Raw genomic sequence first — 24,680 nt, 5'->3', positions numbered from 1 at the left:
TAAATGCCCCCGATTCTATATGGTGACTATAAGGCTGCAGTATCTGTACAGTATCTGTATCTGTACTTCCTTAGATGTCCAGGCGAATCAAGTTAAGACAAGCCAGTTCTGTGACAGCTCAGTCAGTAGAGCATGAGACTCTTAATCTCAAGGCTGTGGGTTCAAGCGCCACTTTGGGCAAAAGATTCCTGCATTGCTGGATTAGATGATCCTCATGGTCCCCTCCAACTCTACAATTCTGCAATTCTAAGTCCTGCTTATACATGCAAGAGGAGAATCAAGCAGCAACATTTTCCTTGGACTATACCACTTCACTCTGCAGGGGGAGGATGGGATGTTTGAGTATTTCACAGGACCGGGGAGGGAGGCATTGCAATTACATTAAAAACCTCCCATTATGTGCGAAACTAGCCTGCCAGCGGGAAAGGTTCAGCTTAGTGTTTGTATGCGGAAACTTTTTCACAGAACGGTACTGAAATAAAAACAAACTTGTGTCTGCAGTATGAGACAGTACAGACCAGGGTAGGGAAGTATTGCCGCTTGATTCTCTTGCAAGCTGCCTTTCCAAGTCAGCACGCAGAAGATTAAGTTAGCTGCATTGCCTTTGCTGGGCTGTTCAATCGATCACCAGGGCATAGGGAAAGGGGTATCCCGAAGCAAGCCGGAGCAATAATATGTTCTCTGGACTGCAGCACCTCAGGTTTAGGCGAGAGTCTGTGCATTTCAACGTGGCATGAAATCTCCATTCCCCGTCCTGTCTCTCCCTTTGTGTATTAGTTTGCGTTTGCGGGCACAGCTAAGTCTGTGTGGCTGAACTATACGGTACAGATGCTGGTGGATGGCAAACAAGGTTCTTTGCTGCGGGTAGGCTGAAGTCCCTTTGCACGATTAGAAAAGAACCAAACCTTTAAATAAGCTCCTAAACCTTTCTTGCTGACATGCTAGCTTTCTACGCGCAAAGTATCGTTGGATGGGGACGAAACGTTCTCGCGCACGTGCCGAACTCCCAACTGCAGACCTGCGGAGGGGGAGGGCGCCGAAAAAACTTCGTTTGAGTGGAGGCCACAGGGAAAAAGCAGGAACGCACCCGATCTATTTGCATCATCGACGAGGCCTTTACTTGAGAGTAAACGCGCAGAGGCTCAGGCGCGCCACGGCCCTTGCTCGCCCTACACCACCGATTTCGTTCAGCTGAACTCGCGGGACGGCAGGGCTGCACCCATCCTTTGCCAGGATGGATGATGGCGATCGGGGTGGGGGGGACTTAGTTGGAGGGAGAGGGAGGACCCCACCCGCCCTCCTCCCAGCTTCTACTGTCGAGGGAAGGCGCCCTTTCGCTCTCCGGCGTCCACCAGCTCCCGCGCCCCGCGCCTTCTCCGTGCGCTTTTGGCAAGCCCGAGCGCACCGCCTTCGCTCCTTCGCAGCCGCGGGGAAAGGCCCTCCGGGCGCTTCCCGAGGCGGCTGGGCTGCACCCACTTGCCCCGTGGCCAATGGGGCGCGGGGCTGGGCGGAGCCGGGCCGAGCTGCCTCCCCGACTGGAGGAGCTCGAAGGAGCGAACTTGCAAACGGCGCTGCGAGCTAGTGAGTAATCCGCGAGCCAGGCGGCGGGAGCACATGGTGGCAGCAGCGGCGCAAGGACGCGCGGGCGCCGCGTCCGGGTAGCGAGTCTGTCGGTCTCTCTCGTCCCCGCGCTCCTCCTGCTCCTCGGTCCGGCTTGGCTGCCTGGGACGCCGGGCTCCCAGCTGCCCTCGGAAGGCGGCTGATGAATTCTCCCGAGAGAGAGACGCCCGGCGCCCCGGCTGCGCCTCTCTGCTCCCGGCACGCCGCTGAAAAGAAAAAGACGCGCAGCGGACACTTGAGTCGCCACCGCTGCTAACGGCAGACGGACTTTCCGAAGCCACGGAAGGGCTCTGGGGGACGTCGAAGCTTTTCGAATCGGCGATCGGCTTTGAACTTGGCAAAGCGTTTGGAGGAGATACAGTTCGGATTATTATTATTTTTGTATATATATATTGGAGAGGAGGGGATTCATTTCATGTTGACATATTGCATATGCACACGTAGGTGAAGACTTGCATCGGAGTGACAAGTGAGGTGGGCGGGGACTGGCCGAACTAGAAGAGAGGGATGGAAAGTCCCACTGAGGCAGAAGGCAAAGACCAGTTTGCAAGCTGAACTTTGAAAAGCGCGAGACCTGGCAAGAAAAGAAAGCCAGCCTAACAGACAACTGAGAACGCTTTTATGCAAGAAAAGGCATCTTTTGCTGGCTAGCCAAATTGCACTCGGCTTCTAAGAGCTCTTGTTGCTATTACTGGCCACCTTTTTTCCTAATCTCCCTACTTTATGAATTTCTCCGAAAAAGCCTGCCGCCTTTCCACCATCTGCTCTCCTAGCTCTGCCTTTGAAATGCAGGATTCTTCAGTTCTCTCCGATTTGGATTTCCATCCTCTTCCAGCTGAAATCTGGGACTCTTGACTTTTGCTGCCGTTTTGTTCTTCTTTGACCCAGTTGGCTCCTTGCGATTGTCCCAGCCTCACCATGTCTTTCAACCCCACCATGCTGCCTTCTGCCAACGGCTCCTCCAATGGGACAGGAGGGGCACCTGAGGGCAGCAAGCCCTTGACCATCCCTGCTGTCATGTTCATCTTTGGGGTGGTGGGGAACCTCATTGCCATTGTGGTGCTCTGCAAGTCCAGGAAGGAGCAGAAAGAGACCACCTTCTACACGTTGGTGTGCGGCTTGGCCGTCACGGACCTCCTGGGCACCTGCCTGGTGAGCCCGGTCACGATCGCCACATACCTGAAGAACGAGTGGCCCGGCGGCCAACCGCTTTGCGAATACAGCACCTTCATCCTCCTCTTCTTTGGACTGTCTGGACTGAGCATCATCTGCGCAATGTCCATTGAGAGGTACCTAGCCATCAACCATGCGTACTTCTACAGCCATTATGTGGATAAGAAGCTGGCAGCGCTCACACTCTTTGCCATCTATGTTTCCAATGTCCTCTTCTGTGCCTTGCCGAGCATGGGCTTGGGCAGCACAAAGCTGCAGTACCCCCAGACTTGGTGCTTTATAGACTGGCGGACCAACGTCTCCACGCACGCCGCCTATTCTTACATGTATGCTGGCTTCAGTTCCTTCTTGATCATGGTCACCGTGGTTTCCAATGTCTTGGTGTGCATGGCCCTGATCCGCATGCACCGACAGTTCATGCGGCGCACCTCCCTGGGGACGGACAATACCGCCAGCCGATTGTCGGACTTCCGCCGGCGCAGGAGCTTCCGGCGCATGGCCGGCGCAGAGATCCAAATGGTCATCTTGCTCATTGCCACCTCCTTGGTTGTGCTGATCTGCTCCATTCCTCTCGTGGTGAGTAATGTTGGCTTAGCCTTTTCTTTGTCAGTTTCATCACTGCAGCCACAGATTCCCCACAGCAGAAAAAGCCAAAGGCTGCTTCTGTGGTTGGAAAGGGAGGTTCCTAACGTCGATATTTTCATGCAGGTGATCTAAAATGTTCTCTCAAACCCCCCACCACCACCATCCACAAGGGAAAAGAAGGAAGCAACTCTGTCCCAGCCTTCTTCTTTGACATTGCTTATTGCTAGGCGGGGTAGGAGAAGGCTGTGGCCATTTTCATAAAGAAACTAAGAAGCACCTTTGAACTTGCTCTTTGTGTCACATGTTAATGTTTTGTCACCTGCTCACGTGGGACAGGATGCAGAAGAGACATTAAATGCACATTGTGGGCCAGTCCAAATGTGAAATACACATTGCACTCAAAGTTAAGTGGTGGGTGTGTCTGTGGGTGTATGGTAGAAACTGATTGAAGCCCAGTTTCTGAAAAGTCCCTTTGTGCCCCATGAATTGTCAATAGCTCCCCAAATATAAAAGCAGCCCTGCACATGGAGTAGTTAAATAATACTTGAATTCTATACCAATGCGTTGCTTGAACTAAAGCTCATAGAAACATACATGCACACACAGATACTTCCTAACCTCAGACTTACCGAAACTACAAAGTTTGTGGCCAGCACGGGAAGTTGGATGAATTTCTACATGTTTATAGGGCTAGCGTGAAATTTGCAGAGACACTCACATGCCAGAGAATAAAATGACTGCTGAGGTGTTTTTTTAAAATCCCCAACTGTTAGCGATACGTGTGTTGCACAAATATTTCTGGATAGGGATTTCAGGCTGAAACATTCATAGTCTGCGCCTTACAGTCTGCTGGTTTTAGCTGGTTCCAAAAAGAAGATCTCCCTTGGAGAAATGCAGAGATGTTATTGTTGCACAGACTGCTGCAGTAACAGTTGTGTGCTTGATGTCAGGAGGTAAACCTTCAACTTCTAGGGAAAAAAGCACACTCTTAAAGAAAGACCAGTGCCTGTCTTTCTTTCCCCATTGACTGGGGTGGGGAGGTGAAGGTGTGTGCCGGGGGGGGGGGGACCAGTTGTGAGCTTAGCTGAGACTTGTACCAATAAAACAGAAACCAATGAAACATGGCAAACCACTACTTTCTTGGCAAGGGTACATTAAACAAACAACTGACAACACATACTTGCTTATCGCCCCGCCCTTTCACCCCGGGAGCTAAGCCGTTGTTGTTAGGGGAGAAGTGTGGTGAATCCAGCTTGGTGCAATGGAGTTTATTGTAGGCGATAATCGTTCTGAAATAACTCCTTCTCGAGGGTGTAGCAAAACCAGGGAGGCTCATAATTAAGAGGGAAAGAGGACTGGGTTGAGCACAATCCTGAACTGTTCAGGTAAATGGTATACTTTTTCAAGTCAGGCCAGTTTTGCTACATAACTAGCATAATCCAGCTGTGGTCTGGGTTACTAGCACTTGACAAGCTGTCCAGCTGGTGTTTTCCGGTGTGTAACTGGACACCTTTGCATGCGGTGCTGTTTACAGGGACTGTACCAGAGGCTGTGTTGCACAGTCTTTTTCTTACACCGAAACCATCTCCATTTAAGGGGGGGAAGTGCAATCGACACATAGGAGAGGCATGCAGTCGGTGCTCTGCAAAGGTTGCCTCAGCAGAAGAGACACATGTGCGTTCTACCTTCGTGGGTGGAGATGGTCTCTGTGTAGGAAGAAGCATCCTTTTAAAACATGGAATGGATTGAGTCAAAAACATCGTGGGTCATGGGGTATTTCAAGTAGAATACGTTCACAAACAGAGGGAATCTGAGCCGACCGAGTTGTGTGCTTTTGGACAAAAAGCAAACTCTGAACAGTGAAAATAGACTTTGTTTACTGCCCAGGCACTAGCCTGTTTTTGTTTCAGCACCAGATGGACTCCTTGGGCAATAGAATAACCCAAGCATTTTGACATTGTTGCAACGTGTATTAATAGGCCCTAATTGGAATGCCTGTTTCTCCACCTAAACATATTCTAAATGCCAGTGGCTGGTCCTAGAAGTTCAGCTATAGTGAGTGGGCCGTGCTGGTGCCCCCTACACATTTTGAGATGAGAGAATTCCGGGCTGTACCATTTCAAACTGCATGCTGGGGACCGCTATAGTTTTGGATACAATCACTCTACAAAAGCTCTGTTTCAACTAGTAAAACTAGTGTTCTTGTTTTGAAGATATTAAGAAATATCTATCTATCATCTATCTCTATCTATCTATATCTATCTATCTATCTATCTATATATCTATCTATCTATCTATCTATCATCTCTCTCTATCTATCATCTATTTATCCATCCATCCATCCATCCATCCATCCATCCATCCATCCATCTGTCTATCTATCTCTATCGTCTGCCTATGCTATTCCCTGCTGAATGAGATCATATCATAATAGGGTTTATTACATGTGGGTTTTTTTTTTGAAACAGCAGCAACAATGTATTTGCATCATGTCCTCACTCTAGTAAGTTATGACAAGGAGTTTCTCGTGATTTATATCTTCGACCTGGTGCCTTCCAAACATTTAGGACTCCAACTCCCATCAGCCCCAGCCAGCAGAGCTCACTGATGGGAGTTGAAGTCCAACAACATCTGGAGGACCACAGGGTCCCCATAAGAGAGAGCTGGCTTAAGAGCAACTCAGGAATTTGAACCCAGATCTGCCCAGTGAGAGGCAGTTTCTCCCACTAGGCTGAGGTATTAAGAATAACAGTATCTTGCATTTGAAGGAGCAGATCTGATCTTCTGTTGAGCCATTCTTGGTTTGACTAAAAGCAGCTTAGTGATTTACACTGTGGTGACAAGTGATTTCCCTCCACCAAAGTGACTGTTTATTGAAGTTTGGCTCAAAAGAAGCCCTGACTGTCAATTGGATTCTTGCACTGATTTTAGAGCAAGCAGTCTTTCCCTTTTTCACATCCTGCAACATGGGGCAGATTCGAACAACTTCTATCATCCCTGTGCACTCGGGGCTGATGGGAGCTGGGAATCTACCAACATCCCTGCTCTGTTCATCTATGATCACCTGGGGTTTCTGAACAAAGCTCCCCATGTTCCCTTTAGATTGGTTTCAGCTGGCACTGATGAGATAGCAGCCCAGATTTTGGAAGTGCACGGAGGCTGCGTAAGACAAGTACCAAGTTCTTCTGGGCAAAGGTTACTTCATAAATCCAGCCTCCCACTTAATATTAACTGGCTGGCTATATATAGCGGTGTATCAGAATGTGATAGAGGGACTTTTATGAGCACAGGTGAAGACTTGGTGGAAGGAGACTCCTTTGTTTGTTGTGGGAGGTAACTGCTATAAAAGGGCACTTTATGGTAAGCTTTGCTGGGTAAGGCGTATATAATGTTTGCCTTGAGTCAGGACAGGGAAAAAGAAAAACCACCCCTTCCCTTAAAGTATTGGATAAAAACTAAAGCCCGTGCTTGCACACAACACATTTAAAGCACATCCCTCCCACCCCGTAACAGAATACTGGGAGATGTAGTTTACCCCTCACAGAACTATTATTCCCAGAATCCTTAACAAACTAAAATTCCCAGGATTCTTTGGAGAGGGAATGTGCTTTAAATGACTGGTATGTATGTAAGCTCAGTGTTCCAGGCTGGCTCACAATACTGTCTTTTCTTAGCGTTGCAAAACCTCAAAATCACACTGGGAGCTATCTGGATATGGAAGCTTTCCACGTGGAGGGAGATTTTGACATGGAGACGTACTCTGTCACCCATTCTCATGTGCATTCTGAGGTGACACAGCCACGTGGAGGGCTGTACCGCATGGGAGTCTTCATAGTTGAACTCTACAAGGATGTTTGAGGCATAGAAGCCTTCCTGTTTTGAGCTCCGGAGGGAGACGGTTCCACTGTCAAACAGTTCTTACTGTCAGAAAGTTCATCCTAGTGTTTAGTTGGAAGTGCCTTTCCCGCAACTTGAAGCCGTTGGTTTGAGTCCTACCCTCCCGAGTGGGAGAAAACAAGCCCTTGAGATATTTGAAGATGGCCTTCATATCTCCCTCTCAGTCTCCTCTTTTCCAGGCTAAACCACCACTGGAATGTGTCCTCCAAAAGGTTGTCTAGAAGGCTTTCTGGCCCCCGAGCTGGAAAAGGTTCCCCACCTCTGCTGGAAAGGATTTCAATGGAAGCAATTCCCATTGAGCTCAGCTGAACTTGCTTCCGAGTCAAACATGGGTTGGATTGCACTGTTTTGAGTTTGATTTCCACCAGCAGCCCTGCTAGTAAAGAGGTCAGGGTGGAGCTTCCTTTGGGAATGAAGTCATTTGTTGTCTCCTGCGACCAGGTTCCAAAATATGAGCACCTTTCACTGTGTGCAACGAGTTATGACTGGCAGGTATCACTAGCACACAGCCCCTACAAATATCCAGCAATTAATGCAGCTTTGCGATAAAAAGGAAGGTTATTGAGTTAAGTGTCCTAGTTTGCTTAGTGACTGATTGGGTTGCTTTTTATTTAAAAAATCGGCATTAGTCAGGCATGCTGTGTCAACTTCGTACGAGTTTTAGGAACAGCTGGATACACACTAATATTTCCCTGCAGCGGTCTCTGCATCAGAACGCTTTTATCCGAACAAGCTGTTCGTCTGAGAGTGGAATTTAGACCATGACTGCATTTCCCTGGAGTAGCTGTGTTAAAGCAAGAAGCAACTTCATTTGTGCAATTACAGGGAGGGCGGTGGGTGGGAAGACATTTGTGAATTCAGATAAGCTTATCTGGTTGTGTCTGGCACTTAGACTTGCATAGGAACTGCTTGGAAACAAAGGTTTTGGCATCTACCAGCAGGGCTGCCAGATGGCCATTTTTTGAGAGGGTTGTCCAGAACTTCGTCGGACAGCTGTTTCTAACCTGCAGCCCTTCTGATGTTGCTGGACTACAACTCTGGCTGTCTCTGGCCATTAGCCATGACCGCTGGGATTTGTGGACCAGCCACATCTAGTGAACATCTAGCTTGCTGCCAACTCACGCCTACTCTGTAGAAGTGGCACCACATCTCAGAACTGCCCATTTGTAAGATGTACATTTAACTAAAAAGGTGAAGGGACCCCTGACCACTCGTGACTGACTCTGGGGTTGCGGCGCTCATCTCGCTTTATTGGCCGAGGGAGCTGGCGAACCAGAGCAGCGCATGGAAACGCCATTTACCTTCCCGCCAGAACAGTACCTATTTATCTACTTGCACTCTGACATGCTTTTGAACTGCTAGGTTGGCAGGAGCAGGGAACGAACAACGGGACTCACCCCATCGCGGGGATTCGAGCCGCCAACCTTCTGATCGGCAAGTCCTAGGCTCTGTGGTTTAACCCACAGCGCCACCCGCGTCCCTCGTACATTTAACTAGGGCTGAGCAATACCTGGTTTTCAACATTGTGATATATAACCAGCTGAACATCGCAATGTACCAATATATCACAATGTCTGAAATAAGGATGCAGCTATGTAGAGGCATCGGCAGGCTCCGCAGTTTTCCCCGCTTTGTGATTTTTGCCAGTGATTCACTGCCCCCAGAAGGAGACAGGGGGGGAGCTGAGCCGGCAGAGTTAATGGGGGCTGCAGGAATTGAGAGATGCACTGGCTGGTTTCACAGTTTTTCCCACATTATGATTTCTGCATAGCCCCCACACATCATGATTCACAATATATTGCCAGGTCAAAAATAATGGAATCGATATCACAATATGGACTTCAAACTTGGGTTTTAGATGATATATTTACATATCCCCCAGCCCTACAGGTAACATATTTTATGTGGGTGAAATGGATGCCTTCAACTATGTGTGCAACAGGTAGATTCACTAGAGTATGTGGGATACATTTATCAATGACTGTCCTAGAATGTAGCCATGCATTTGGTACCATAGAACACACAGCGAAGCTTCTAGGTTCCCTTGGGGGCAGGGGTGGCTGTTGGTCTGGCTGGGGGTGTGTGTGTGTGTTTTTTGGGGGGGTGTTGCTCTCCAAATGGTTCTTAATTTTATCTTGAAGTTTCTTTAGCTCAGGGGTGGCTAACCTGTAGCCCTCTGCTTGTTGCTGCACTACAGCATCCAACAGCAGAGGTAGCTTACTTGGTAGAACATGAGACTCTTAATCTCGGGGTCATGGGTTCAAGTCCCGGGTTGGGCAAAAGATTCCTGCATTGCCGGGCGTTGGACTTGATGACCCTTTAGGTCCCTTCCAACTCTACAATTCTCTAATTCTATCCCATGCTGTCTGGGGCTGATGGAATCCATCAGCACGTGAATGACAACAGTTTGGCGACACTTGCTTTAGATATTTGTTACCAAATAATAAAATATACTTCTTCTTTATTTAGAGGTGAATATACAAACGCAGGTGGTGCTGTGGGTTAAAGCCTCAGCGCCTAGGACTTGCCGATCGAAAGGTTGGCGGTTCGAATCCCTGCGGCGGGGTGCGCTCCCGCTGCTCGGTCCCAGCGCCTGCCAACCTAGCAGTTCGAAAGCACCTCCGGGTGCAAGTAGATAAATAGGGACCGCTTACCAGCGGGAAGGTAAACGGCGTTTCCGTGTGCGGCTCTGGCTCTGGCTCTGGCTCTGGCCAGAGCAGCGATGTCACGCTGGCCACGTGACCCGGAAGTGTCTCCGGACAGCGCTGGCCCCTGGCCTCTTAAGTGAGATGGGCGCACAACCCCAGAGTCTGTCAAGACTGGCCCGTACGGGCAGGGGTACCTTTACCTTTTATACAAAGCTATATACAGGGTCCCTCTAGCCCAGTATTGCCCTACTGTGACTGGTGATGGCCCTCTAGGGTCCAGGTTCTCTAGGGCCCTGCCTACTTCTGCTAATTTTTTAAAAATTAAACCGTAGATGTTTGGGTTTGAACCTGAGGAAAAGCTGTGGTCACTGGCTTGTCACCTGTGGTGAGCGAGATTTGCTCTAGGGGATCCAGGCTGTTTGTTTTCCTCTCACACCACAAATGAATAACATAGGCATGTGCAGGCAGGCAGGCTCAGTCAATATTTTTGTGGGCTTTATTTGCAAGACTGCAGTACGTTAAAGCATATGCAAAAAAGAGAGCAGCGAATATGCAGTGACTTCACCCCTATACAACCTATAACCAGGATACACAGAATTCAGCCTTAACAGAAAATTGTTGCAGGCTCCCCAAAGATGCCAAGATGCATCCTTTGGTGAGTCACCAAGGAAAGACAGATCCAGAGTACCTTAAAGGTATTTTGGAGGAAAGGGAATAAGCCTGGTTGATTACCATTTCCTATGGGATGGTGATTTTCTTCTTCTCCCTTAGCAGTATGAAACTGGACAGCCAACACACTGCGGTTGGATTTGGCACCTGAGTTTCAAATCTGCATTCTCTTGAGGGCTTCTGGCATAGCTTGCCTCAGTTTCTCACTCTGTAAAATGGTAAATGCAAGGTAGCACAGATGAGGAAATATGGTTCGCCTCGGCCTGCCTTGTATTTAAACACTTGCCTAGTGCAACAAGGCATTGAATGCAAGCGAGTGAGGGGGCTGGGGGTCCGTCCTCTGTGGCCTGTGTAGAAATAATGTGTTCTGCCAGAGAGGAAAGCCCCTCCTCCATTTTGGAAGAACATAGGAAACTGCCTTATCAGTTTATCAGAATCAGACCGTTGGGTCTATCTAGCTCAGTATTGTCTACACTGATTGGCAGCAGCTCTCCTGAGTGTCAGGCAGGGGTTTATCCCAGGCCTACCTGGAGATGCCAGGAATTGAACCTGGGACTTCTACATGCAAGGAAGTTGCTCTGCCACTGAGCCACGGCCCTTCCATAAGCAGGACAGAGCTTCCTATTCCTCCTGGTAGGTTGCTTTTTTTCTTTTTTGTAGGCTAGTAACTTTTGTGGGCTTATTTACAAGGCTGCCTTAAGCCATCAGCTTTCAGACTTTCTTCTTTCAGGAAACACTTTCCACATCCATTTGTCTGCTAAGGATTTCTTCTGCATCTGCTCTGTATTGCAATAGGTACTTTGCAAATATTTGAAAGCTCACATTCTGCACTACGTTGGCCAGCTCTGTTGGTTTGAAAGTGCACACCCAGATATCACCTGAGACACCCTTGAATCTACTGCAAAGATCAGCAGTGGTGGGCAGCCCCTGATCTTCTACAATGGCCGATCTTCTCACTGTAATAAATAGAGAGGTCCCTGAACAGCTCCTAAATAATTAGGGGCAGCGTGTTAGTCTCTGGCAGCAAAACCAACAAAATGTCTTAAAAAGGTAAAGGTACCCCTGCCCGTACGGGCCAGTCTTGACAGACTCTGGGGTTGTGCGCCCATCTCACTCAAGAGGCCAGGGGCCAGCGCTGTCCGGAGACACTTCCGGGTCACGTGGCCAGCGTGACATCGCTGCTCTGGCCAGAGCCAGAGCCGCACACGGAAACGCCGTTTACCTTCCCGCTGGTAAGCGGTCCCTATTTATCTACTTGCACCCGGAGGTGCTTTCGAACTGCTAGGTTGGCAGGCGCTGGGACCGAGCAGCGGGAGCGCACCCCGCCGCAGGGATTCGAACCGCCGACCTTTCGATCGGCAAGCCCTAGGCGCTGAGGCTTTAACCCACAGCGCCACCTGCATCTTGGGGCACCCTAAAAACGAATACATTTTAGTACGGCATAAACTTTTGTGGACTAGAGCATCTGATGAAATAGAAGGCTGGTCCACGAAAGCTCATGCCAAGTGTTAAAGGTTAAGTTTCCACAAGACTTTTTGTTGTTTTAACTCCTATGCAGGTAAGTGGTGAGCTCCTCATTGGGTGCAAATCCGATGCCTGTGACTTTAATTTTCACAATCTAATTTTGTTTGGCTTTTGCAGCACTTTCTTGCTTTATATTAAACCAGCTTTCACTTTGGGCTACAGCCCTCCAAAGCAGAAAGCAAATTCTAAAGACACGATTGGAAGCATAGTCTCTCTGCCACCTAGTGGTTTGAACTGAATGCGTTCAGTTGAATTCAACCAGCAACACCTTCAGGTCAAAGAAACTACGCTCCAGTAGAGCTGAGGTGCTTCTTGGTGGGGGCTTATTCTGCAAACAGGTCGTTGAGAATTTGCAAATGCAATACTGGCACAGATTTGCCAGTTAAATGGGGTGAAATTTGGGCTAGTATTTTGATGCCAACAATGCTGTGTGGATGCTGAGGAAAAAAAAACAAAAAAACCAACCCCACTTTGCATACGCAAAGAGCACCAATCCCACAATGAAACATTTGTCTGGAAGCATCTTTGGCTCCATAGAATGAGAAGCAGAGCAAGTGAAATCCTATGCTGTTGCATAAGATGTGAGTCTGTTACTTTCTTAGGAAGCTGCCTTAGACCAGCTAGCTCAGTGCTGTGTGCACGGACTGGCAGCAGCTCTACAGTCTTTAAAACAGGGAAATACGAGGGACTGAGCCTGGGACCTTTTTTTAGGCAAAGCAGATGCCCAGCCATGGAGCCACATCCCTTCAGGTGGATGTTTAAGAAAGGTTTATGATAGTGGGGAATGACTGCTTTTATCTAGAAGAAGAAGAAGAAGAGTTTGGATTTGATATCCCGCCTTTCACTCCCTTTAAGGAGTCTCAAAGCGGCTAACATTCTCCTTTCCCTTCCTCCCCCACAACAAACACTCTGTGAGGTGAGTGGGGCTGAGAGACTTCAAAGAAGTGTGACTGGCCCAAGGTCACCCAGCAGCTGCATGTGGAGGAGCGGAGACGCGAACCCGGTTCCCCAGATTAGCAGACTACCGCTCTTAACCACTACACCACACTGGCTCTACAAGTTTATGTACAATATGTGATATCCATATTGCCAAAAGTTTGATATAATAGCCTTTTGTGGCATTGCAGGAAGTGTAAGATAATTTACAGTGCAATAAACAAAGGCTGTTATTAAGTACTATTATTAATCAGCTATTACTCATTATTAGAAGAAAGCGCTAACTATTTTCTTTCATTACTTATTGCAGTCAGATACTAGAATCTGCTCTCAAGCACCACCACCAAAATGTCCTTAACTCTCTGTCCCTTTTATTAATTTTTGTACCCACCCGTTAGTCAACCGAAACTTTAGTTTATTAATCTGACAAATGGAAGTTTGCAGCTCTGCCTAATACCATGTAGCATTTATAAAGCATTTCTTGAGTGTTGAAAGCTTCAACTTTTCTGCAAATCCCGCCTGTACGGTAGGGCAGTATTCTTACCCCCACATTGTAGATTGGGGTGGGTGAGGAGCTGAGAGTGACTTTGTCTCTGTAGCAAGAGGTGAGATTTGAACTGCAGACTTCGTGATTTTGCAGCTCAGTTTCTTAGCTGCTATGCTCTAGCAGCTCATTCCTAAATGAAAAGTGCAATCGCTTAGGTCACAGGGGTGCCCAAACTTTTTTCAAAGAGAGCCAGATTTGATGAAGTGAACATGCATGAAGGCCAACCAAAGTTCTTCAGCTTTTTTTAGGATTGAAATTGTTCAGCTTTTTTAAGGGTTTCCCCTCCAGGGCATATACTGCCACAGGGGCCGGATTAAATCGACCGGCCGGCCGGATTTGGCCCCTGAAACGGACTTTGGACATGCCTGGCTTAGGGTGTAGCCCAAGCCCAAAGTTCAGCGCTTTCAGGTCTTGTTGACTTGAATAAAAGCTTTCAGCACATGCTTAATTACCGTATTTTTTGCTCTATAAGACTCACTTTTTCCCTCCTAAAAAGTAAGGGGAGATATGTGTGCGTCTTATGGAGCAAATGCAGGCTGCGCAGCTATCCCAGAAGCCAGAACAGCAAGAGGGATCGCTGCTTTCGCTGTGCAGCGATCCCTTTTGTTGTTCTGGCTTCTGAGATTCAGAATTTTTTCCCCTTGTTTTCCTCCTCCAAAAAACTAGGCGCGTCTTGTGGTCTGGTGCGTCTTATAGAGCGAAAAATACGGCACTTCACAGTTAAAGCCAAGCAGGACGTTACAAAGTGATTAACTTTGGCTGGTTATGCCCTTAGGGAGATATTCAACAAAAAGGTTGTGCTTGCATATGGATTAGCACAGGCACAATGGGATATTCCCCCTTTCCTCCCCACCTTCGGGGTATCTCCCAGATCTGCTCCAAAGGGTTGGGGAAACCCCAGAACAGATTGGGGGGGGGGGCACCCAGAGGAAGAACATCACATTGCACAAGGAGAAATCCTTCCACTGACAAAACATTTTGCTTAGCTCTGTGTGAAGTACAGCCCATAGTGTTTAAGACCTATGAACACCTTTTAAGTATCTGGCCATCATCCTATGCCATTGTTGTTCAACTTTAAACTATCTGTCCAATTGCAGCCAGGATTTGTGTAAAACATTATAAATAGGACATGGGAAGATGTCAGCTGCATAATTTGATGCAGTTCCTCATTTTAAGTGTTGTACATTTCTTTCTTTTTTATTAAAAGAAAAGGTTCATTCCAGGCAAGCTGTCGTTAAAGCAGAATATCCTCCGACAAGCTTCTACAGGCAAAATTTGGAGGGTACAGTATATACCTATAAAAATCCTGGAATACTCAAGCCTTGGAAGATACTAGCAAAAGTTACTTCTAACCTCAAAGAGCATACAGTTCCAGGCTTGTCCCTGAAAGAGAATTTGCCTGTGAGGTGGAAGTTTGGGTCCATTTTTTTTTTGAAACATATATTTATGAGGAGGCTGGCTGGATTAGGGTGATTGGCTGGATCTCCCGAAATGACTCAAGGCCACATTCTGCAGCTCTTACGCACCCAGAACAGTTAATAGCAGAGTTGGTTGTAGAAGGGAGAGAAAAAGAAGGCGGCTGAAATAACAAAAACAAAACTGGGAAGAGGCTTAATTGTGAGCTCTAAATTAGGGAAGAGAGACGAAACACCAGGGAGTGCAGAGAGCAGGCACATCAGAAATAATTCACAAAATATTTGATATAAGAATTTTAAGGTCTCAAATATAGAATAAATATTCATAAATGCACACATATCTAAATATATGAACCATGTGTCTGAAATAGTAATGGAGAGCAATCCTGAAGCCATTTTGACTCTCCAAATGACCTCAAATATTCCTCTGCAGTAAGGGAGGCAAATGAGGGAAAGCCTTCCGATTGTCTTTTTGCTTGCAAATCCTGTCTTAAGGGTGTATTTTTGTGTGAATAGGGTGAGCCTGTGACCTGGATTCAGGAACTAAAATATTAACCATGACAAAAGAATGGCCAGGCTGCCTAGGTAATGCAATCAGTGACCATTATCAGGTATCCTGGCAGGCAGGATTTCTGCTGTAGACAGCCTCCTTCTGTGATGTATGTATGATGTTTTAGGGGGGTGGTCTTGGGCTACAGGGTGGGCAATTTCAAAAGTCTATATAAGGGCTTACACACCATTGTTCAGGATTCCCCTCCCTCCTGCGTGCGATAAGTGGGGACCCTGTTGCAACATAAAGATCAGGCTTACTAGCCGCTTTGCTTCTCAATATACTCTGGTTGGCCTCTTACTTTCTCCTACTGATAGGGAACCCACTTAAAGACTCTGTACTTCGGGTTAAAAACTTAGTTCGTTTTGGAGGTCCGTTCTTAACCTGAAACTGTTCTTAACCTGAGGTACCACTTTAGCTAATGGGGCCTCCCGCTGCCGCCACACGACTTCTGTTCTCATCCTGAAGCAAAGTTCTTAACCCGAGGTACTATTTCTGTGTTAGCGGAGTCTGTAACCTGTAGCGTCTGTAACCTGAGATACCACTGTACAGGCTCTGGAATACCCCATAAGGGAAAGGGAGCAGTTTTTCTTATAACATGTTTCATTGGCCTGCTTATATGCCAGTATTTTAGATGGCACGGAAGGTGGGGCACAAAGGTCTTTTTATCTCTGCACTGGAAATCTCTCTCCCCCCCCCCCCCGGTTCTGAAAACAGCCCTCTTTTGACATGACACAAACTTTCGCTCTGCTCATCACCCTGCTGCTGTAACATGCGGTTGCTAAGCCAGCTGTTAGCTTTGAAATGTCAGCTTGGCTGTCGCTCATCAACTTTATATTTCTCTCCCTCCTTCCCCACAATCTCTCTTCAGGTGCGTGTCTTTGTGAACCAGTTGTACCAACCGCCTTTGGTGAAGGACATTCAGCAAAACCCCGACTTGCAGGCCATCCGCATCGCATCGGTCAACCCCATTCTGGACCCCTGGGTGTACATCCTGCTTCGCAAGACGGTGCTGAGCAAAGCCATTGAGAAGGTCAAGTGCCTTTTCTGTCGTATCGGCGGAGGCCACCGCCAGCACTCGGGAAGCAACTTCAACTGTGCGGACGGCCGCCGGGCTTCCTCTGCTACGGCCACCCATTCGCCCTCCTTTATTTCCCGGGAACTGAGGGAGGTCAGCAGCACCTCGCAGACGCTTCTGTACCCACTGGAGCCGAGCGAGGGGGCCGCTGGGGACCGGATGCTGTTGCCAGGGGCCAGCAGCCGCCTGGCCCAGTCAGACACTACGTCCATAAGGACACTGAGGAGCTCAAACACCTCGGAGTCGTCCCAGGGCCATGAGTCAGAGACGGTCTTTTTGGTGAACGAACTCAGGCCCGGCGCTGCTCAAAAAGGCAGCTCTCTTCAGGTCACCTTCCCCAGCGAGACGCTGAACTTGTCGGAGAAGTGTATATAAAGGAACAGAGGACATTTGTGAGGTGCAGAAGGTCCTTTGGAAGAGGACCGGAGAGGAACTCATACAGCGGACATATCAAATGTCCGGCCTTTGCCATCCGCTCTGCTCTGCCCATTGTGGTTAAGGCACACCAGAGGCCGAACAAGGCCGCCTTGCTGATCTAATGGGACTGTGTAGCCGTTTAGGGCAAGGTGAGCTGTAAATGGGCATCTAGTAAGAGAGCTCATTTGAGTACGAAATGGCAATGGGGTGGAATTAAATATCCTGGCTGCAAAAGATGGTACGCCATCTTTCCTGAAAAGCTGGGCGGTGGAACTGTAACTTTGACCGGATGTGCATTTGAGTGCGTTAAGCACAGTTCTTGCAGGTGACTAAGGATCACCCCACAAACACATCAGACTCTGCCGATGTAACAGGTGAATGTATGGCGGTGGCAGGTGTGCAGGCTGCTGCTTGTTGCCTTTCCTTGCCCTGTGACACAGGACTGTTTTGTAGAAGATCCAGGGTTTGAAAAGAGTTGCTGATTTTTCCCACCCAGACATGACCGAAGCATACTTATCCCCTATTCCTCTCCCCTCTCTTATTGCTTAATAAGGTTTTGAGAGAACTAATTCAGGCAGTTGCTGGTAACTGTGTAAACTGCTCCAGTCAATGGTGAAATTGATGATCTCTCCTGTGGCGTGAAAAAAAAATGTGAATTTCTCTGGCTGTGTATAGCGTGACTGAATGTATTTAAAAAATGCTGTATTCTTCTCTGTGAGAAGGTTCATTATTAATACAAAGTATATAAAAAGAAATATTGCCAGCCCTCTCTTCCTCCTTATGCCTGCTGATAGATAGTTTTACGTTAAATTTATTTTTCAGATATGCAAACTCAGCAGGCCATAACAGAGCGAATTCCTAAGGCAGGAGTGGAGGGATTTGGAATCAAATGAGGAAAATGTTATGAAACCACTGGGGGAAATAAAGGAAAAGGCTTTTATGTTTTTTTAAAATGTTCCTTGTAGTGTGTGTGTGTGTGTGTGTGTGTGTGTGTGTGTGTGTACTAAAAAAGCAAGCGAGCAAGAAAGCAGAGTTTATGTGTTGTGAATGTCTTCTCAAAATGCAGCGGCTTCAATGTAGGCCAACAATCCAGTCCTCTAAACATTTTATCTGAACTTTCGGCACAATCCTACTCAGGTTTACTCAGAAGTAAGTCCCGCTGTGTTCAGCGGAGCTTAGTCTCAGGCAAACAGGAAGAAGCTTTTGCAGCCTTAATTATGATAGTGGGAATTCTTGCAATCTGGAAAACGTTTCCCGGATCATGGCTCAAAACATCCATCTCTGGCCCGTGCCCATTTTGCTCAACTTCAAACTTCTTTCCTCAGAAGCAACTTCTGAGTGGAGCCCAAGCAAATATGTTTAGGGTTGTAATCCTAGGACCAGCTCATGAAGCTAGCTGCTCCAATGCCGGAGGTTGCAGGGCTGTCAGTGGTCTAACAAGCATTCAGTGGCATAGCGTGGGGGGTGCAGGGGGGGCCGGCCGCACCGGGCGCAACATCTGGGGGTTAGGGTTAGGGGGCGCAAATCCACGGGTTAGGGGGTGCAAATTACTTGCCTTGCCCCGGGTGCTGACAACCCACGCTACGCCACTGCAAGCATTGTACAGTGGCAAGTATTGTGGCAAGTGCTGCTTCCACTTGGGATATGTATATGCAGCTGCTGCTGTGTGTGTGCTTGTGGCAGCTTAAAAAAAAAAGGCCACTGTCATTGCATATATTTTTGGGCTGCAGGTATTTGGGGGCAGTAGATCCTACCAGGAAAGTTCATACAGCCGTGCCATGAACACATCATCAGTTAGAGGTGACCAAGTGCATGAAGAAATGCATAGCCTTGAAAAAAGCTGCTAAAATATTTTGACTTGTTAAATGTTTTATCATTGTACAGTGCCCTTGGCTTACAGGAGTGTACTATTGCCAGTTGCCTGCACAGAATACTTTTTCGATTGTCAATAGACGGCCCCTTCCAATTCTACCATTCTAGTTACCATTGCTTTCTGTATTAAGGGTTGGGCCACTGTATGAGATGTGGAGAAGCAAGGAAACACAGGACCGGGTGCCGTATTGTGTCCATGTGCATGTTTTAGGATTGAACCTAGAGATGATCAGTATTCCACCATGGGCAGCCTGGTGTGGGGGCTGCATGCCAGAGGTGGGTAGAGTTGGGGGCAAAAATAGACGGAGCAACAGGTGCAAGTCTTACCTTTGTTGTACAGTAGTTTTATATTCCACCCATGGGAAAGTGAGAGGCTTCTGATACCCACACACATTTATCCATCTGGCAGACAGGCAGGCAAGCAAACAAGCAAGCAAGAGGCATCGTCCTAATTCAAGGGTGTGTTGCTGACAAGTGAAGGGACTTGAGGAGGATATGAAACAGGACTAGTGAGAAGTGTAGCCTGAGGAGTCCTGAGGACCAGACAAGGGAGGCTTGCAGGCCTGTGGTTCTCCATCCCTGCTCAGATGTGGGTCTAAAGCAGTCTTTCCCAAACTTGGGTCTCCAGCTGTTTTTGGACTACAACTCCCACCATCCCTAGACAACAGGACCATGGGTCAGGGATGATGGGAATTATAGCCCCCAAACAGCTGGAGACCCAGGTTTGGGAAACGTTGGTCTAAAGGCACATGAGGCACCTTGCAGAAGCTAAGCAGGTTGGTTGGTGTCTGGGTGGGTGAGTGCCTGGGAACCACAGTCTACTGCCTTGGGTTCCATGATTGAAGAAGAATGTAAGAAAAGAAGTTTCAGCTCATCTGACATTAGACTGCTCAGTTTGGCCTTATACACTCTACTTGTTATATGGGAGAAAGAAAGTTTGCACTAACACATGGGGAAAAGTTTGAGTGCCTCACATTTAAAAACCAATACACTGATTTTTAGACCTCAACAAAAAAAGGGGGGGGGGAGACACGAAGTAATGACCAGTAAAATACTAGGGGGACTATTAGCCTTAAGATTTCACTTCACTAGAAATAACAGGTAAAGCTAGAGGGGATTTTATGTCTGTGTGCCATGTTCAAAGGGTTACACTTTGCCTCCTGGTGTTATCCTGTACAGCTATTTGGGAGGCCTGGTTTTCGTCAAGGAAAATATTAAGCATGTTATGTTGCTCAACATGTTTTCACGTGCATTGCTTTCTGTTGGAATTAGAATTCTGAGCCTGAATGTCAGTGATATGTTTTACAAAACTGTTTGTACTGGCACAAAATCTCTTCTGGCAATCACCATTAAATGCAGGCATGCCACTGGAGTACAGAAGTCTGTGTCTGTCTACTCAAGTCTTTTATTATCTCGCCTTTTATAACACAAACACCACATTCAACAAGTATAAATGCACACATCTAAGTCAGGTGGGTGACTTGTGACCCTCCAGACTACAACTCCCATCACCCCTGATCACTGGCCACACTTGGCTGGCTGGTGGGGTGAGAGGAGGGCTGATGGGAGTTGGAGTCTTTGAAACTACTGAAGGCACACAGGTTCCCCATCCCTGCTTTAAGGGATTTAGCTATGTCCAGACAGCCAATGCAAGACATAGCTAAGCAGTCCTTTTCTTGATTTTTCATGTAAATTTATTGCCCAAAAGAATTGTCATAAGTCTAGGCTCAGGTGTGGAGGGGAAGCTAAGCCAAACAAGGGCGGGGGACAGGAGGATGACATATGGCTGAGACCAGGGAACAGAGGTTGGAGAAGGCAGGTATTTACACCTCTTCAGATCTGACTGGTGAAACAGGACTTCTAGCTCCCTTCTTCCTTCTTAGGGAAGTTGCACAGCAAAGCAATAAGGAAACGGCAGCAGCCCACTGTGAGGAATGAAGGAACCAGAAGGGGAAGGCACAGTCTGGCTGGCCAGGACCTGGTAGTGCTGGGAACAGAGTCATCCTCCTTGGTGCATTGAACATCTGCATGCCTGGCCATCTCTCAAGGCACAACAGTCGGGTAAACAAGAACCCCAGTGCTCTTCATTGTCCCTTCCCTGCTCCCAGCCTAGAAAACCAAAATGAGTTATGCAAAACGCTAAACACTGACAAACTAAGCAGGCAAAATGTAAGTAGTTTTGCATATTTACATCATAGAACTCAGCTCTTCGTGGTTCAGAACTGCCTGGATACATAATTTATTTAGTGTGGAGCACACACACCCCGGGGCACAGCACTCAGTGACTACTGAATGACAACTCAGATTCTAAGCAAAGACTTCGTTCTCATAGTAAGCCAACTTTAATTACAACACAGGAATATTCAGTGACAAACCTAGGCATGCAAAACAATCAGGGATATGAAATTAGGATAAAACAAATAAAGCCAGTAGAATGGATAAAATATCAGTAGCTAAAGAACAGTGACTGACGGCTACTTCTTCATGAGACTATCTGTTGAAGTTACATATCTGAGAGGTAAGTCTTGATCTTCTGTCCTCTTTAATTGAATTGCTATCATACTGTGGTGCATATATGAAAGTCACAACACTGAAACAAAAAAGTTCTGGTAAGCTTAAATGAATTCAGGATGACACTTTCCATGTTCAAGCTGGCAGGAACAAGGACACCAGCAGCAGCTTAGATTCTCCTGAGGTTGTTGATGAAAAATATCATTGTAGCTCCCAGATTCCCAGTCTCTCATAGGGTACAATCCTATGCATCTTTATTTGAAAATAAGTCCCTTTAAACTCAATGTGACTTACTCTGAGTGATCATGCACAGAAATAGGTGGATTAAAGTGATGACTAGGTCAATTAGAAATGTGGAACTATTATGGGAACAAGGTGATTTGAGTCAAAGACTTCATTGATCTGTGGGAAACTATATGAAAAACCTTTCATATGAATCTTATGACAATCAATGGACCTTACAAAAGCAATTTTTTTCAACCTGTTATGCACTTATTCAAAAGATTATTAATTCAGGTTTGTATAACTGAGTTTATTCCAAATTTTACTGTCAAACAATTTCTCAATACTGGCTTTTTAAAAGAATTTTAAATTAAGCGTGGCTACCAAGATTTCATGGGATGACCTGAGAAGTGCTACTGTGGTGCAGATCTCTTTACAAAGAAATTTGGTTCGAGATAACAAGGGAATTTACAGGAAAGAGCACACTTACACATACATCTTATTCAATATACTAGAATTTCATCAACCCTGACCCAACAACTTGGACAAATGGCATGAACACGAGGGCAAATATTATGGAGGGCATTGCATTTTATCTTGTTTCTTTGTGGATTCTATTTCATTTCATTTTAAAATTGCAGTAGTAAAAACTAGTTGTTTCCAGAACCTAGTGCCCAACTTGTTCCACACCCTGGAAACAAGAAGATGAACAGGACAATCCAGCTTATGAACATATTTGGGTAGTCATAACTACAATATATGTACTCCAAACTTCTGTTGACCGTTACTTTACTTTTTGTGAAGAAACAAGACCTGTTTCTTGGAAGGGAAGGAAGGGAACAATTTGCACCCTGTACTCCTCACGTGCATCCATTCAACTGCAAATAGGGAATTCTTTTGTAACTGGATTTTTTTTAAAAAAGAAAAGAATCGAAGCATCTTGTATCAGAAGCAACATCTGATACCATAAACTGCTGCAGTATCAGTGGAATCTGATTAAATCAGATCTTGTCACCAGAGGCTTTAAGTTGAAACATGTTTGGCATACCACATACTGCGATGTTTTTTTCTAAGCATCATTTTGAGGCTCAGCCTCCACCCTTTCCCCCTTTCTTTGTTTCGTGTTCCTGTCACTTTGGTGCTGCCTCCTTTTCCCTCCTGCTCATGACAAGAATAAAGGCAGAGGAGAAAAACCTAACCAAGGGCTGTTTATGGGACCAGGAATGCACATTTCCCCAGCTTCCAGCTCAAAACCATCATCTCCATCTCAGGAAACCCAACAGGAGAAGCCACCTCTGTCTCCATAGTGCTCTGTCATATTTCCAGGGCACTGCTGTGGCCCTTAGGCCCTTCCTCCCCTTCCTTGAGATATCGGTAGCGAGGGGTTCAGGAAGTAAAGTGAAGCAACTGCAGCTACTGTAGCTTAACTTGTTGGGGGCAGATGAACTCCAGTGCAAGATGATCCAAAAACAGGCTACAGCATGGGGGAAAGTTGGAAAACAGGATTTCAAAGGCACGGCTGTCAATCAGCAGAGTCAGTGCCCTTTACCGTGCTTTGATAAAAACGGTACCGTCGGGGGCTGTGGTTGCACATTCCTTCTTTTCAGTTACTGTCTCAACCTCCCCGGAAGCAGAGACGATGACAACAGTTTTAGAGGCCAGTGTGGCTTTCTCTTTCTCGGCAATGGCTGCACACACCGCTAATATCTCGTCACTTTCAAAATCGTAATCCGGGATTGCTTCCTCTGAAGTCTCTCCCTGAGATGCCGTGCTTTGCGTCCCTGTCTCAGCTTTGGTTGCTTTCTTCTGCTGCTGTAATTTCCTCGCCCAAGACAGATCTTCATTCCACAGTTCAGGGCTTAGTGGACAGATATGCAAGGCAACCTGGAAACTTCGGATGGCCTGTAATAATGAGCAGGGACACAGCACAGTGAGAATTTGCCCACATGAAATAGACACACTGGGCTCAAGAGATTAAAGCACATCATTGAGTAAAACACAGGTGATGTTTCATAAATGCCAATAGCAGTCGTTACAGAACCTGATTATTTTCAAATGGTAAGGGTCCACAGAACTGACTGCTGAACTTATGGGATGTGGCCAAATCCTTGCCACAAACTCACTGGTGGCTTTGGATAAGTGTAATAATAATAATTCTTCACATTTATAAAGTGCAATTCCAGTCTTAGGGCTGACGCCCAAGGTCAGCTGCAAATAACGGGAGAGCTGTGAATTCGTGTGAGACTGTGATTCTGAAATCTGCTATCTTCCCAGATCATAGAAGGGAAACCACGACCTGCACTTCTTACCTGTAAAAGCTGAATAAAGCAGCAAGGGTGAATGAAAAATTTAAAAATGCGTAACAAAAATAAACACATCTTGCACACGTATCCGCTTCTTCCAGTTTTAGGGTATAAGCACCAGCTGTTTTAGATACTTCCTTACAATGCAAAATAAAGAAGGCATTGTTTTGCGTGTTGGTACATTGGCATTCAGCAGATTTATACTGTTTGGTGACTCAGATGCTTCCACACATAGACATTGACAGACGGTATTTCATTGTATAGGCCTCTGTTAAAGCTATTGGAACTGCTTATAACAGAGCTTTCCTTCTGCCACTCCAAAGGCAGAAAAACAGAGCCAACTAATTCCTGCCCCAGTTGTCATTGCAACATATGCATTCCATATGGAGATGGATTGGTCCCAGCAGAAAAGAGCTGTGAACCTTGTGACTTCTGTGAAAGAAATGCTGAATCCCAGATAATAACTATGGCATGTTTGTTTTTCGTCTTGATCAACTGCTTTTGGTTTCCAAGGGAGAAAGGAAGAAAAGTGGGCGGCAGGGATTTGCATTTGAAGGCTACTTGCCAGCTCTCAAGTTTCTGAACATGCTTGACACGCCAAATGTTTGAAACAGTGTAGCTTAATTATTTCAGTGTAGCACCAGTCAACAGCTGTTAGCATCAAGAGGCTGCGGAACTGTGAGTAAATATGAAAATATCCGAAGTATTACAAA

At 46.7% G+C, this 24,680-nt stretch overlaps 2 protein-coding genes across 2 annotated transcripts in view; one reads left to right on the top strand and one right to left on the bottom strand.

Annotated features, from left to right (window-relative positions):
- The first annotated feature begins 1,603 nt into the window (after positions 1 to 1,603).
- On the top strand, positions 1,604 to 18,012 carry PTGER4 (prostaglandin E receptor 4). The gene is made up of 2 exons (XM_079994965.1): positions 1,604 to 3,369; positions 16,436 to 18,012. The coding sequence occupies exons 1-2, from the start codon at positions 2,539 to 2,541 to the stop codon at positions 17,015 to 17,017; spliced, it is 1,413 nt and encodes a 470-aa protein (XP_079851091.1). The 5' UTR covers positions 1,604 to 2,538; the 3' UTR covers positions 17,018 to 18,012.
- Positions 18,013 to 21,254: 3,242 nt separating this feature from the next.
- TTC33 (tetratricopeptide repeat domain 33) overlaps positions 21,255 to 24,680 on the bottom strand; it is a 28,334-nt gene continuing 24,908 nt past the window's right edge. Inside the window, exon 5 of the mRNA XM_079995110.1 lies at positions 21,255 to 23,566. Within this exon, the coding sequence (XP_079851236.1) occupies positions 23,210 to 23,566 (357 nt within the window). The 3' untranslated portion in view covers positions 21,255 to 23,209. The remainder of the gene's footprint in view (positions 23,567 to 24,680) is intronic.

The sequence above is a fragment of the Podarcis cretensis genome, assembly GCF_951804945.1.
Source record: "Podarcis cretensis genome assembly, chromosome: 11".
Taxonomy (NCBI): Eukaryota; Metazoa; Chordata; class Lepidosauria; order Squamata; family Lacertidae; genus Podarcis; species Podarcis cretensis.
Note: the sequence above shows the minus strand (reverse complement) of the source record. Positions and strands in the feature narration are given on the sequence as shown.

Excerpts from the sequence above, each read along its gene's own strand:
- PTGER4 (XM_079994965.1), top strand. The coding sequence starts at position 2,539 with ATGTCTTTCAACCCCACCATGCTGCCTTCTGCCAACGGCTCCTCCAAT. Across the intron at positions 3,370-16,435 it reads TCTGCTCCATTCCTCTCGTG|GTGCGTGTCTTTGTGAACCA; the intron begins GTGAGTAATGTT and ends ATCTCTCTTCAG.